The sequence below is a fragment of the Sprattus sprattus genome (genome assembly GCF_963457725.1).
Source record: "Sprattus sprattus genome assembly, chromosome: 7".
Classification (NCBI taxonomy): Eukaryota; Metazoa; Chordata; class Actinopteri; order Clupeiformes; family Clupeidae; genus Sprattus; species Sprattus sprattus.
In genome coordinates, this window is record NC_137926.1 from 34,871,411 (window position 1) to 34,887,017 (window position 15,607).

A 15,607-nucleotide genomic window follows, 5' to 3' on the forward strand; every position below is an offset into this window, starting at 1 on the left:
CTATGTTTCTGACTGTGATTATTGGACAGTGGTTCATTGGAAAAGTCTGCCTATATCTGTACCTTGCCGTGTTTGACCTGACTTTTGTGTACATGGATGACCCTGTCTGGGGTTCCCTCTGGTTTCACTGAAGTTAACCTTTTTATTGAGAATCTCAACTGTGATCATTACATGTATGAAGGCCATGATGTAGCCCACATCTCTAGACCCCCGCACAGCAAATCAGAGTTTGGATTGGGTTAGATTAAATCTCTTGAGAAGGGCTAGTGTGCACACACAGCATAGATGCTATGCATAGCAACAGGCTGTTTTGATTGGCCAGATATCCGATCACACACACAGCAGAGAGGCTATGCATAGCAACAGGCTGTTTTGATTGGCCAGACATCCTGTCACACACACAGCAGAGAGGCTATGCATAGCAACAGGCTGTTTTGATTGGCTAGACATCCTGTTTATATAGTTGGCACACTTTCAAAAATATGGGTGTATTGAAAAGTATTTACAGACACTATTTTATTTATTTATTTGTTTATATATGTTGCTCTGGAGTTTGTGAAAGCTTTCAAGGACGTAGACTTAAAGTGACCTCTCAAAGGGAACCTTCGGTATCTTTCGACCTGGGCCCTATTTATAGATATATTTAGGTCCAAACTTTTACTAAAGACAATGAAGAATCAAAAGTCCAGTATTCAGTTGGAACGGCAAGTTTAAAAGTGGCTATACAATGGAATACTATGAGACAAACCAGCACATTAAAGTAAACCACTTCTTTTTGCCACTGACAGGCTCCTAAATGTTATTCTAACATTTTTATATTCTGACAACATGGAAAGGATCCCTACAGGGATATACCTGCGTCTGTTTACCTCAATAACTCTAAAGAACCTGTAGATAATTACCACAACACTCAGAGACTGTAAGTAGAGAAAGCTAAAACACTGACACTGTCATTTTCTACAGATTCCCCCATGTCCAGGACCCTTTAAGACTGTGGACTGTCGTGTGTCCTGGTCTGTAGAGCTGCCATGTCCTGAGTGGCAGATCTGTATGGGTGGTTGGGCTTTGCCCATTTCTCTCTGGGAATGACAATAAATGGTGCCTGTGGAGCCTCAGGGGATATGTTGGCCTTTTGCTCAGGAAAAATCCATCAGTCTGTCAACTGCTTTCAGTGGCCCATTACCCAGGTAGCCTTCTGGCCTGGTCTGCTCAGAGATTACTTGAAGGGCTTTCACTAACCCTTGTTCCCAATCCATTCTCCTCAAACTAAATAAGATGTGGTGTATTTGTACTGTGATATCTGATTACACTTGAAACAAAAATATTCTGCTAGGTGTGTTTGAATGGCATAGCTCCTGTGGTCATATCTTCTGTCCTTCTGCAGATCCCTCAGGTTAGCTATGCCTCTACTGCTCCAGAGCTGAGTGACGACACCCGCTATGACTTCTTCTCCCGCGTGGTGCCGCCTGACACCTTCCAGGCACAGGCCATGCTGGACATCGTCATGGCGATGGGATGGAACTATGTCTCGACGCTGGCATCAGAGGGTTCCTATGGGGAGAGTGGTGTGGAGGCCTTCCTTCAGATCTCACGGGAGTCAGGTGGGTGCAAAGTGCAGGTTGTGAAGACACACTGACAGGAAGTGGTCTATATCACACTCTAGCATTACAATCACATGGCGGAGACAAATATTTCTCTTGTGAGTGAGTAGAAAAAGGACAAACAGTCTGACTGTTTGGGTAAGGAGGTATGAATCCTCAAATTATCTGGGTACTTCGTAGGATACCAAAAGCATCCCTGTCTTGGCAAGATCCTTTTGAAATGAACACCAAACTGTTTATGTAATGTGTAAAACTGTAATGTTTTTCAGCTGACTAAAGTGACTTGTAAGTTTACGTGTACAGGATGTAATATTGTTCTCTTGGCATTGTAGTTCTGTTCTGTTCTGTGGCTCTGTTATCTTTATGGGTAATGGCTTTCTGTTTGCGGTGAAATGTGTTCTCCGTGGGCAGTTATAAATAGGTTGCTTCAACTGCCTGCATCCACAGTGATTTGTCACAATACAATTAGAGCTGGCCCAATAGCAGTCACATCAGAGAGTGATTTATTAGAGAAGACTGAACGTGAGGTGTGTGTGCTTTCAAGAGAGAGAGAAGAGAGAGGGGAAAGGACATAAATAGAGGAGTAATGCAATCATTAATATAATTCAACAGTTATTTGTTTTATTATGTATTACGTAATACATTTAGTTCCTATATTATAGATTAAAAATCATAATGAAATGTCCACACATTCTTTCATGCATAAACATATGGGAACGATTGGAATCTACCGATCTACCACATCTTTCTCTTCTCAAGTCTAAGCAGGTGTTGGTTTAGCAGATTAATTATGCTGTAATTGTATTCATAAATTCATAAACCCACTGAGAGATTACCAGCTGTGCGTGGCATTCTAATACTCTTTATATTACCATGTTATGATAAACAGTAAGTTGGTTTATTGATGTAACTGACTGCACAAGAGGGGAGTGTTCATGTTAGACTGACTGCACAAAAGGGGAGTGTTCATGTTAGACTGACTGCACAAGAGGGGAGTGTTCATGTTAGACTGACTGCACAAGAGGGGAGTGTTCATGTAAGACTGACTGACTGCACAAGAGGGGAGTGTTCATGTTAGACTGTCTGCACAAGAGGGGAGTGTTCATGTTAGACTGTCTACACAAGAGGGGAGTGTTCATGTTAGACTGACTGCAGGCATCTTAGCTTAGTTGCCTCTGAAAAGAGTATGACTCCCCAAAATCTGCCTCAGTTTATTAGCATCTCAGAAAGAGAATGGTATACAGTAGGTTGTATTACCAACAAGACCATTAGCATCTCAGAATGAGAATGGTAAATAGTAGGTAGTACAGCCAATAAGACTATTAGAATCTCAGAAAAAAATGGTATACAGTAGGCCAGGGGTCTTCAACAGGGGGTCCGCGGAGGTACTGCAGGGGGGTCGCGAAATCTTTGGTTGATAGGATATTTTTTTTAATATTTCTAAAAAAATAAATAAATAATAATAATTTCAACAATTTTTTTTTCCCGCAAATTTAAATGTCTTCCTTATCAGAATTGTATTTATTCCCTTTAAATTTACATTAACATAAATCCAACATATTGTAGCGAACGTATAAATTGATCAAGAAGACGTTATCTTTCAGTCCAATCGACACATTCAGCTACCCACAGGAGCTCTCTAAAGCTGGGCACCGGTTCACTCACAGCACCTTTCATGCACAGGCACTAGCCAATCAGATCGCGTTTCTGCCCAAGTCTAAAGAGTGCGAAAATCAAAGATAAAAGATGGCGGACCAAACTCCATAGCTGGTCTTGTTTGTACCTATAAATTGTTAGTTTGACATTTTTTTGCTTAGATTTAAAAAAATAAATAAATAAATAAAGAGAAATAGACACTGTACAAGGTCAAAAAACGTAAATTGTAACTGAAAAATAAGTGAGGATTTGCGAGGTGTGTGAGCCTCCTAGCTAATGTAAGCATGCTACTACCTACAATCTTAACAACTTGCTAGCGGTGTGATTGGTTTGTTGACCTGTCAATCTCACTATAACATCTATGTTGTCAACACAACTCCATGCGCCAGACTCCTCCTCCGTCATCCGTTGGATCGTGTCAGTCAGGAGTTATTGAAAAGAAGATACATCTCAATAATGTGGGAGGATGTGTGCCATCGACACAATAACAGGGTAGCTATGTTTATTTGGCACTAGGCCAAGTATATTATAAACAAAATTTTATGCAATTTAGGGCCTGATTTACTAACAGGATTGCGCCCATTTTCTGGCGTAAAATAGCGGTCGTAACGAAAAACGGTATTTACTAAGCTGGCGCAGCGCATATTAACGCTTTGAGGGTGTGTACCTGCAAACAGGTGGGATGGTTCGGAAACGTGGGTGGTAACGTAGGCGTGTAGCGCTATTTAATGGGAGGAGTGCGCCTAATGATGAACTGCGTGGTATTTACTAAACTGCCCGGCGAGCGCACATCTCTGATTTGCAGGCTAATTCTCCGCCTCATAAAAGCACGTCTTAACCCAGCGCATTTCCACTGAGTCTGAAAACGTTGATATGGCTGCAGCAAGGCAAAGACATAGACAGAGACAGCGAACAGAAATATTTGTTTCAACTCGTATAATTCATATATTCATATATATGAAATTAAACTTTCCGAACGTAATTGGAGAAATTGATCGCACCCACATGCAAACAGTCCCACCTTCAATCCGCGAACACGTTTACCGAAACAGAAAGCACACATATTCAATGAATGTCCAGGTCATATGTGATGCCAACATGACCATTACTTACGTGGAAGTGGTCTGTCCATGACAGTTTTATCTTTCGGAATAGTGCCATTTATCCATGATTGAGCAACGGTGATTTTGGAGAGGCCTGTCTACTTGGTAAATGTATTTGTTTCAGTGGGGATATATTGTAGTGAACCCATGTCCCTTGTAGAACGTATTAATCTCGCCATGTACACATATATATTGTTATAATAGACAGTTTATGCATTAATGCCACCAATAGCATATTATTTATAATCGTGTTCTTTTAAACATCTCGCTGTAGATGATGGCGGGCAAAACAACAATATAACCCATTGAATCAGGTTCAGTGATTGAGCGAACGTGAACCAATATATCTATCTCGCTATCTATTCGCTATCTATTCGCTGAACCTTATTTTTTTCTTCCTCGAATCTCCATGGTGGCAGTAACTTGCTGGCAAGTTCTCCAGTCTTTTAACGGTGCGCTAAATAATGATTGCCCAGCGCGTATCTGGCTTTATAAATATCACGGAAAATGCGGGGAATCACCGTGCGTTAATGTGCGCCTGGCAAAGATGCGTTCGCAAATCAATCTTAGTAAATCAGGCTCTTTAAAGGGCGGAGTAGTCAGATAACACCTTACATATTAAAGGACAATGGGAAATGGAACTTAACACAACTATAGATGATGACACATGGGAAGATATTTGTAGTGGATGTCACAAGGGGGTTGGTAGTCAGATGTGGAAAGAATTTGACTGGAAGGTAAAGATAAGATTCTTTAGGACTCCTCTGAAAGTATCAGTGTTTAAAAATAATGCCTCTGACAAATGTTGGAGGAATTGTGGTATGGTTGGGGACCAAACCCACATATTCTGGGATTGTCCTGTGATACAGACATTCTGGAATGGCATCAAGGACGAGTTGGAAAAAATGTTTGGGACTGATATTCCCATGGACCCTTTATTTTTTTTACTTGATAAAACACAGGAAGAACTGTTTACTAAGGACCAGTGCTATATGTTACATATTTTGTTGATGATTGCGAGAAAAATGATTACTGTTAACTGGATGAACCCTAACCCTCCAACAATAGCTCAATGGAAACAAAAAGTCAAACAGGTCAATACAATGGAAAATATGACTGCAATCCTTCAGCTAAAAGTACCTATATTCATACGAAGGTGGACACCTGTCATTCTTTACCTGAATTAAGAATACCAAGTTGCCTAGCGTGTGATGTATCTCTGTAATATGACCCTACTGTATGTATCCAACATATGTGATGACTTAAAGACCAACCTTAAGGTGATTGTTTTTGTTTTGTTTTGTTTTGTTTTGTTTTGTTTTGTTTTGTTTTGTTTTGTTTTGTTTTGTTTTCTTTTGTGTGTCTTTTTATTTTATGATTGATGTTGTACCGCAAAAAGTGTCTGGCAATGGGCAATAAAGTTCAAAAAAAATAAATAAAGGGCGGAGTAAGCACAGTTTGCCCAGCGCAGATCTGGCTTGATAAATACCAAGTAAAATGCGCAAAAACACCGTGCGTTAATTTGCGAACGCAGATTAAGAAGCGCTCGCATATTAGTAAATCAGGCCCTTAGTAGGGGGTCCCTGCTCATCTCGCCATCAGTTTGGGGGTCCCTGGCCTGAAAAACGTTGAAGACCCCTGCAGTAGGCAATAAGCATTGCTTTTTTGTGAAACAAATTATTCTGTATGTCATTTATACAAACACCATCACTCAACAACCAAACAACCAAACAAACATCCTGGTGGATGTCTCCCAGACCAGGCATAAGCCTGTTGGGTATATAATATAGCTTTTGATTTGTCTTCATATTTTATGACACATACTGTAGTTTGATTAGTCGCCACCTTTCATAGTGAGAAATGCACCAGTGCTGAAGACAAGGAGTCACCCTGTCTAGCATAACCATCAGGATGAAACATCAATTCAATCTTTTTTCTTAAGCTGAAGGCTGAAATGTAACTGTTTGTCAATACATGTGAAAGAAGAGCTGATTTGACACCCTCCCATTCCTATTACACTCAACTCTTATTCACATATTACACATTCATGAAAAGAATAAAACATTTGGGAACCTTGCCTTAAGACTCTGTGATTGCCTCTATGCTCTGTGCATAATAGTTTTCTCATTCAGCAATTAGTAATACTTGTTTGTATAGTTGCACCATGTTTCATGGCTGAATATTTCCACCTTGAAACTGCATTGTACCAATGATGGAATCAGACAGCCTAGGGGTGGTTGGTTTAGCCCTTTTACCCTTGGTTTAGCCCTTTTTTCAGGCCAGAGCAACTGCCCCTCAAAATTCCTGTGCACGTCCCTGGTGCCATTTGTGTTTTTGTCCAAATAGCGACAAGGTGCCTTTCAGTCCCTCCAGGCTTTGCCATTTTGCTTTTACACAAATTCCTGCAAATGCAAGGATTTCTCACAATTGCAATTTTCTCTTATTACCACAATATTTCTGCCAAAAAAAGCAATTGTATGCAAATGCAACAATCCCAACAAACCCTAGCAGGATCCTGGTGAGATCAAACATTTAAAGATTACCAGTAGGAAATAAAAAAAAAAAAATGCAATTCAGAAAATTCCCACAACAATGATCACTTTTGGCTGCAGCAATCTCAAAATGTCTCACAAGATGCTGGATGCACCAGCCTTTCCATGTGTGTATGTAAACTTTTAGGAGTTGTCAGATGGTAACCCTATGAGAACTAACAAAACAACCATTGCCCTTTAAATCAGGGGGTGTTATGAACTGAGTGCAAATTAAAAGGATTCCTGCTACATCAGATGCATGACATAAATCTGATTAGCATGACGGTCATAGAGGTCTGAAATGGTCAAAAAGATATTGCCATTTGATTAGAGGAAATGAAGAGAAAATGGATCGCGCTGCAGGGCCATTTCGTTCTAAATGCCACTCTCTGCTCTGGGAATCCTTTAGACGGAGAGAGGAGCCAGCTGAGGTCTGTCCCCAGCCACTCCCTTCTATCCGCAATAAGCTGCCTGGCTTAGAATCAATTATCCACACCTGCTACATTACAGGAGACTGCCAGAGAATCTCCTCCAACCCCCGGAGGGGAACAGAGGAGCACACCCTCAGATTTTGACTTCTTCCCTAATGCTAAACCAGAAGCTGCATTTTGACTTCTTCCCTAATGCTAAACCAGAAGCTGCATTTTGACTTCTTCCTTAATGCTTAACTAGAAGCTGCATTTTGACTTCTCACTAATGCTAAACCAGAAGCTGCATTTTGACATCTTACCTAATGCTAAACCAGAAGCTGCATTTTGACTTCTTACCTAATGCTAAACCAGAAGCTGCATTTTGACATTTTACCTAATGCTAAACGAGAAGCGCCATTTTGCCATGAAGTCTTCAAGTCTTGAAACTTGGCCATTACAAGCTAGGCCATTAAGCAAGGCTGAGAAGTCAAAGGTATCATTGATTTAATAAATTGTAAATTAATGAAATTGAAGATAATTAATTAGAAGATTAAACTTGCAGCGTAATATCAATGAGAACAGCCTTCACAATTATACCCACAATCTGAATTTCAAGTTTCATTTGCCTTTAAATTATTGTTACTAATAACCACATATTCCAGTGATTTTGAAACTCCATTGAATCATTGTATGTGGTTATTTGCATTTGCTCTTTACATGCTCCACTGAATTTTTTCTGCCCCTTTTGAAGTTTAGAAAGGTCATATTTTTCAATCTTTTTCTAATAACATGATGTTGTACTCTGCTGAGTGACAGCAGGTACCATCACTTAATTCTGAGAAAATCCTTTATCCTAATTTCACAATTCTGACAAGCAACAAAGAGGAGGAGGGAATGTATAGGCTAATAGACAGGCAAGCATACTCTGAAGAATGGTCTCCATTTATCTGTCAAGCCAACTTCTCTTAAATGAGGAGCAGTACAGCGGTTTATAACATCAGGGAAAAATGCTTGAGGTCGAAACCTCACTTCAGCCTAAACTATGCCAGATTTGATAACATAATGACTGCGTGCCATGATGACAATAAACTAACATTTCAAACAGCATAAAAAAATTGATAGGTACTGGGACTTTTCACAGAAGTTGGTCTGTTGAAACATTTTCAGAACACTTAATGCTGTAAAAAGACTTTTTTTGTTTTGTTTTCACACAGATATCATTTGCTGATAGCAAAGAGAGAATTTACCAATTTACCAATTACTTATTTCTTGCTCCCTCCAAAGCAGCAAGAAATCTAGGTGTCATTATCGATGACCAACTAACATTCACGGACCACATTGCCTCTGTCTCACAACTGTAATGTGAAGAAACTATGCTCAGACATCTCATAGTAACATACGTACATATAAAAGGTGTTCAAATGTATAAAACAGGTAGAAAAAAGAAGGACACATTCAAATGACATCCTGATTAGAGTTGACACCTTTCCCTTATAATATGGGATTGTCCCGGAAAATAAAATGGGGACGCGATTTATCCCGTATTTTCATACACCAGTTATACAAGTGGAGTGGAGAAGTTTAATAGCAGTGGTGAGTCACAGACTGACAAGCTCGGGCTCTGTGTGCTATGTGAGATTGCACATCACATGACATAAACGTACTCATTGCCAGCTCTGTGGAGCTCATAAGCAGTGAGCTCCTGATCACACTCAACTTTGACCTCTCCTGTGTCGACTTCCACTCAGTCATTCTCAAGGTATAAAGTATAAGATACCATTGTTGAATGAGCAGTATGAGCTACAACTCCCTCTTATTGTTGGTAACATGCTAGTGCTAGATAGTGCTAATGTTTTTACTTTCTATGTTATCACCAATCAGCATTGGCTGACCAAAATGGACTTGTAATGACTATGGAGTGCATCCTCATTTAACACGTTTTAATACAATATACTCTAATTAAATACAACTATAATATTACTAATGGTATACAGCAGAAACCAGAAGTGGTATAGACAGGGACATTTGAAACACCCTAATCCTTCTTAAAATACAAAGGACAATTCTACTGCACTTCAACATCCTATTGGAACTCAAAAGTATGACAGTTCTTGTTTTGCATTGGCTGAGCAGCACCTTAAAATAGGACGTCGATTAGCATGAAATCATTTAAATAAAGCATCTATAAATAAGCCATATATAAAAATAAAATAGTGCATTATTCATGAATAAAATAGCTGACCATGTTATTTATTATTAAGTTACCCACTAGAATTATATCGGCAGCTGAATACAATTTCTTTTTCATTTAACTATGATCTGTATGTTAATACTATCTCCACAGTCTTCATCCCCAGTCAATCTTAGCTTTTACTGCCACTAAGACACAGGGTGAAATGAGCAGAGGGTCTTCTGCGTTCCACATGTTCTTAATCCAATCCAGCACATAAGAGGAAGGTAAAGAACTAGACAGGCTGAACCCTCTGTGACCCCTGTGGTATTCTCCATGTCTCCCTAAGGTGGCGGAGCAGTGATTTGAACACTCTGTGACCCCTGTGGTATTCTCCATGTCTCCCTAAGGTGGAGGAGCAGTGATTTGAACCCTCTGTGACCCATGTGGTATTCTCCATGTCTCCCTAAGGTAGCGAAGCAGTGATTTGAACCCTCTGTGACCCCTGTGGTATTCTCCATGTCTCCCTGAGGTGGAGGAGCAGTGAGGTCAGGTGACTTGAGGACTGCTGGCTCTTTGGGGTTGGTTGATCAGGTGGTTCCTCTCAACTTTACTGGTTGATCAGGTGGTTCCTCTCAACTCTACTGGTTGATCAGGTGGTTCCTCTCAGCTCTACTGGATGATCAGGTGGTTCCTCTCAGCTCTACTGGATGATCAGGTGGTTCCTCTCAGCTCTACTGGATGATCAGGTGGTTCCCCTCAGCTCTACTGGTTGATCAGGTGGTTCCCCTCAACTCTACAGGTTGATCAGGTGGTTCCCCTCAACTCTACTGGTTGATCAGGTGGTTCCTCTCAACTCTACTGGATGATCAGGATGTTCCCCTCAACTCTACTGGTTGATCAGGTGGTTCCTCTCAGCTCTACTGGTTGATCAGGTGGTTCCTCTCAGCGCTACTGGATGATCAGGTGGTTCCTCTCTGGATGATCAGGTGGTTCTTCTCAACTCTACTGGTTGATCAGGTGGTTCCTCTCAGCTCTACTGGATGATCAGGTGGTTCCTCTCAGCTCTACTGGATGATCAGGTGGTTCCCCTCAGCTCTACTGGTTGATCAGGTGGTTCCCCTCAACTCTACTGGTTGATCAGGTGGTTCCCCTCAACTCTACTTGTTGATCAGGTGGTTCCCCTCAACTCTACTGGTTGATCCGGTGGTTCCTCTCAGCTCTACTGGATGATCAGGTGGTTCCTCTCAGCTCTACTGGTTGGTCAGGTGGTTCCCCTCAACTCTACTGGTTGATCAGGTGGTTCCTCTCAGCTCTACTGGTTGATCAGGTGGTTCCCCTCAACTCTACTGGTTGATCAGGTGGTTCCTCTCAGCTCTACTGGTTGATCAGGTGGTTCCTCTCAGCTCTACTGGTTGATCAGGTAGTTCCTCTCAGCTCTACTGGTTGATCAGGTGGTTCCCCTCAACTCTACTTGTTGATCAGGTGGTTCCTCTCAGCTCTACTGGTTGATCAGGTGGTTCCTCTCAGCTATACTGGATGATCAGGTGGTTCCCCTCAACTCTACTGGTTGATCAGGTGGTTCTACTGGTTGATCAGGTGGTTCCTCTCAGCTCTACTGGATGATCAGGTGGTTCCTCTCAGCTCTACTACTGGATGATCAGGTGGTTCCCCTCAACTCTACTGGTTGATCAGGTGGTTCCCCTCAACTCTACTGGTTTATCAGGTGGTTCCTCTCAGCTCTACTGGTTGATCAGGTGGTTCCTCTCAGCTCTACTGGTTGATCAGGTGGTTACTCTCAGCTCTACTGGTTGATCAGGTGGTTCCTCTCAACTCTACTTGTTGATCAGGTGGTTCCTTTAGCTCTACTGGTTGATCAGTTGGTTCCCCTCAACTCTACTGGTTGATCAGGTAGTTCCTCTCAGCTCTTCTGGTTGATCAGGTGGTTCCCCTCGACTCTACTGTGCTATTGTACCTTCCACAGCACTCCTGCTGGGGTCAGAGACTTTGCCTCTGTTCAAAGTGGTGTGTGAGGTTTTATATACTGCTCCTTGGTCATTAACCCACATTAACTTGATTTTTTTGGCACCATGTATTGAGAGCTCTACATTGGCGTGTAAACCAAGGTACAAAACAGGCCCTTGCAGTTCAGTATCAGTGTTGGACTGAAAGCCAAATGGCTTCAAGCATAGTGCTTGGTTATAAAACTTATAATGGTTGTAAACTTCAGAGGCAGGTTTGCATATCATTTGCATTGTGAGCTGTATTCTTCCCCTTTATCTCTGACTTAATGGAGTTATCAGTCTTATGAGCTACAGGCACTACTGACTAACATGTTTGTTGAATGTTCATATTTCAGTTTCACCTAATCATTCTATGCTACAGCCACAGTTGGTGGAGGTATGTCTGAAATGGCCAGGACAGATCTTCCACAACTGAACTTTTCTAATGACTGCCATGACTGAGCCAAGGTTGGAGAGAAATGCAATATCGCAGGCTGGGTAAAAACACCAAGGGCCCTGGGGCTACACCTATTCAAAGGCCCCCTCAAAAGTATCACACAATATTTTCAGGCTATCTAGGAAACCAGTTTGCAACCATGATAAAATGCTCCATCCTTACTAACCCACCCATAACACATCACAGCAAATGCACACTTTGATATTTCATCAATGACATCAGTGATGTTAATTAGAGAAAAAGTCCAATCAGCCTTTTTCTTCGATAGGTACAATCTTAGTTAAGAGTAGCCTACTTTAATTAAACAGGGGCTGGTCGTCTTAAGCAGTACGCCCAGCTAGAGCCTCTGTGACCTTCAGTGCTGTCGTTAGGCATCAACTCCTTTCTCTCCGGGACTGCTTGCAGGGTTGGTTGATGCACATTGTTGCCGGTAGCTTTTATTAGGTTACGAATGATTCCAAGATATGTGTGTGTGTGTGTTCAAGTGTGCAAGGGGGTAGCAGCCTTCTGTGTTTGTAATAATAGATCACCCCATAACGCTTTGTGGAGTGTTAATGTTTCACTTTGTGCCTAATGTTCTGAAATGGTGTGGCTTATGTCTCCTCTTTTGTGTCTAATATGGATGTGCATTACTGTTCTCATTTCATCCGCTTGCTGTGTTGTTTGATGCCTGTGTAGTTCTGTTGTGTATGTTAGTGTATCTGTCCGTGTATGATACATTTCAGGCAGAATGTGTGTGTTTCAGGACCAGGACGTCAGAATGATAGTAGGGTGTATTATGACAGTGTACAATATGCATTGCTCTTCTATACTATCATAACATTCACTATTTGGGCTATAAAATGAGTAGCCCAATAGCTGTAAAATAGCATGTCTGTTTTAAGCTAGACCTACCTTACCAGCGTAGCTACCCTAACAGTGGTTGCTGTTTGAAATATTGCGTGTAATGTTACTGTTTGTTCAGCTGGTGATACATGTGTTTTCTCAAAGGTGATTTAGAGGTGAACTTTCCATACACAACTTCTGTCTTTAGGCAAACGTCTATAGCTGTAGAATGCATTAACTGCATTAAATCATACAAAGCTGGCCAATCCACAGATGCATTAGTAAGATGTTTGCTATCTTAGCATTCTGCCAACATCTTATCAAACAGCAAAAGCATTACCGTGCAGATCCATTCAAGCGATCTGAGCGACGCGATCAAATTCCATCGCTTTGAGTGGGCGTGGTGTAGCGTGTGGAAATAGACTGGACTAGTGATTTTTCAAACCGTCAAAGACGAGAAAAATCGCTCCTCATTTGCATAAGTTTGAGCATGTTCGAATTTTCATCAGTCGCGTCGCTCAGATCGCTGGTCTACGTCACAATGGAGCTGGCTCCCGTTCAAATGCATGGGGTCGCCCAGATCGCGTCGCCCAGATCGCTTGAATGGATCTGCACCGTTAGGGTTAAAAACATCTGGTACTATAGCCACTGCCTTCCCTACTAGAAAACTAGTATTGATAAAGACATTTAGAAGAAAACATCTACATTTACATTAAGTCATTTAGCAGACGCTTTTATCCAAAGCCACGGACAAAGAAGTGAACAATCAAGCTACGAGCAATAGAGACTAATAATAAATACTACTTTACATAAGAAATAAAGAACTAGTTAGAGGAGATAGCATGCTCAACTCTTCTCTTAGAGTCCCTCTTACAGTGTGCCAGACACTAGTGCTCAACTCTTCTCTTAGCGTCCCTCTTACAGTGTGGCAGACACTAGTGCTCAACTCTTCTCTTAGAGTCCCTCTTACAGTGTGGCAGACACTAGTGCTCAACTCTTAGCGTCCCTCTTACAGTGTGGCAGACACTAGTGCTCAACTCTTAGCGTCCCTCTTACAGTGTGGCAGACACTAGTGCTCAACTCTTAGCGTCCCTCTTACAGTGTGGCAGACACTAGTGCTCAACTCTTCTCTTAGCGTCCCTCTTACAGTGTAGCAGACACGAGTGCTCAACTCTTCTCTTAGCGTCCCTCTTACAGTGTAGCAGACACTAGTACTCAACTCTTCTCTTAGCGTCCCTCTTACAGTGTAGCAGACACTAGTGCTTAACTCTTCTCTTAGCGACCCTCTTACAGTGTGGCAGACACTAGTGCTTAACTCTTAGCGTCCCTCTGACAGTGTGGTAGACACTAGTACTAAACACTTCTCCTAAACCATAGCAGTTCACCCGGGATACCCTGAACATTTTATATTCATGACACTTTCATTCACAGCTGCCGAATAAAGTAATACTGCATCTGAACAAACTTTATTTTATCGTCCATAGCAGATGTCAGAATGTCTGAATATGTCAGTGTAAGTCACACTGCAAGTGGAACTGCATATCTGCCATGTTCAACTTTAAATGCTGCTGCCGGCTTATTAGGTCAACCACTACTGATTCTACCGGTAGGTGTTGACTATGACCAGAAGTATAGTATACTAAAGCAAACCAAAACTTTGAATCAAAGTGAAGTATCTTATTAGCTAGATTCTACATAATTCTTGTACAATGGGTCCAATTTTAAAAGCACAAGATGCAGGAGCATGACTGACGAAGGGGCTAGGACGTTTGGTCACTGAAATAGACCTAGTATAGAAAAGAATAGTTGTTGGATGTGAAGAAACAGTTTTCATGAAAGTAGAAAATGGAGTCTTGCACAGCCTTATTTGCAGGGAGCTCACTGATGTGCATGACTGGGAAATCTGCCAACACTCCTTTTGCCTGGTAAAGGGCATGGCAAATCTGAACTGAATTAGTCCTGTGATAACAATCTTTCTTTCACTTGCAATCAGACATACTTGCATGACAAGCTGGTATACCATAGGTAATACAGTAGGTGTACCATATCACCTGAGAAGGACAAATAATAGCCCTATCATTTTAAGGCTAAGAGGTAAGAGTTACCAGATGGTAGCAGGGGGTCGGATGAGAATGGCTTTTCAACGTTTTTTTCTAGCAATTTTTGCATGTTGCCATCTAAATAGCATGCAATATTATCATGTGATTGGGTCTGTACTTTGACTTGACTGGTAAGATATGCAATGTTTCTTTTCAACATTTAGTGAAAACATGTATTTTTTATCATTTTGCTGCTAAATTGGCATCAAATTGGCATCATTGCCAATTCACATATTTCAAAGTTGATCAAATTCATTATTACCTAATCACAAATTCATAACTATTTGGGTCTTTGAATACTTCAAACAGATGTGCATCAGTATCTCCCTGATATGAAAAATCTGCAAAAATGTGTTGTACCAACAATTATCTTTGCACAGACTTAGCTGTTAATCAGATTCTTTCCTGCTCACTTTATATGAGTTTTTATTATTCATGCAGTTATGAGCTGTACAAACATGAGTTCATAAATCACCACCGGATATATAATTGAGCAGTGTACTGGTCCCTAGACCAGGAAAACCAAACATATTTGTAGTTAACATTAACAACCATAATGTGATTTTTCTGCATTAGTCACATACAAGCATTATCTGACAGTCTGATGAAATGCAAATCTTCTTCCCCATGTGGAACTCGGTAGTAGACTCACACACATAATTAATCTGGAATGTGGATAGAGATGGGTAGTACACTCACACACATAATTCATCTGGGATGTGGAATGGAGATGGAATTGTCTAAGGCTTTGC

General features: G+C 41.2%; 1 protein-coding gene across 1 annotated transcript in view; it reads left to right on the top strand.

Annotated features, from left to right (window-relative positions):
* Nucleotides 1-1,489: 1,489 nt before the first annotated feature.
* Nucleotides 1,490-15,607, top strand: part of LOC308368587 (metabotropic glutamate receptor 8-like) — a gene marked incomplete at both ends in the record, with an annotated part of 38,871 nt that continues 24,753 nt past the window's right edge. The window contains one exon of the mRNA XM_080842786.1: nucleotides 1,490-1,601. Coding sequence (XP_080698912.1) covers nucleotides 1,490-1,601 — 112 coding nt within the window. The remainder of the gene's footprint in view (nucleotides 1,602-15,607) is intronic.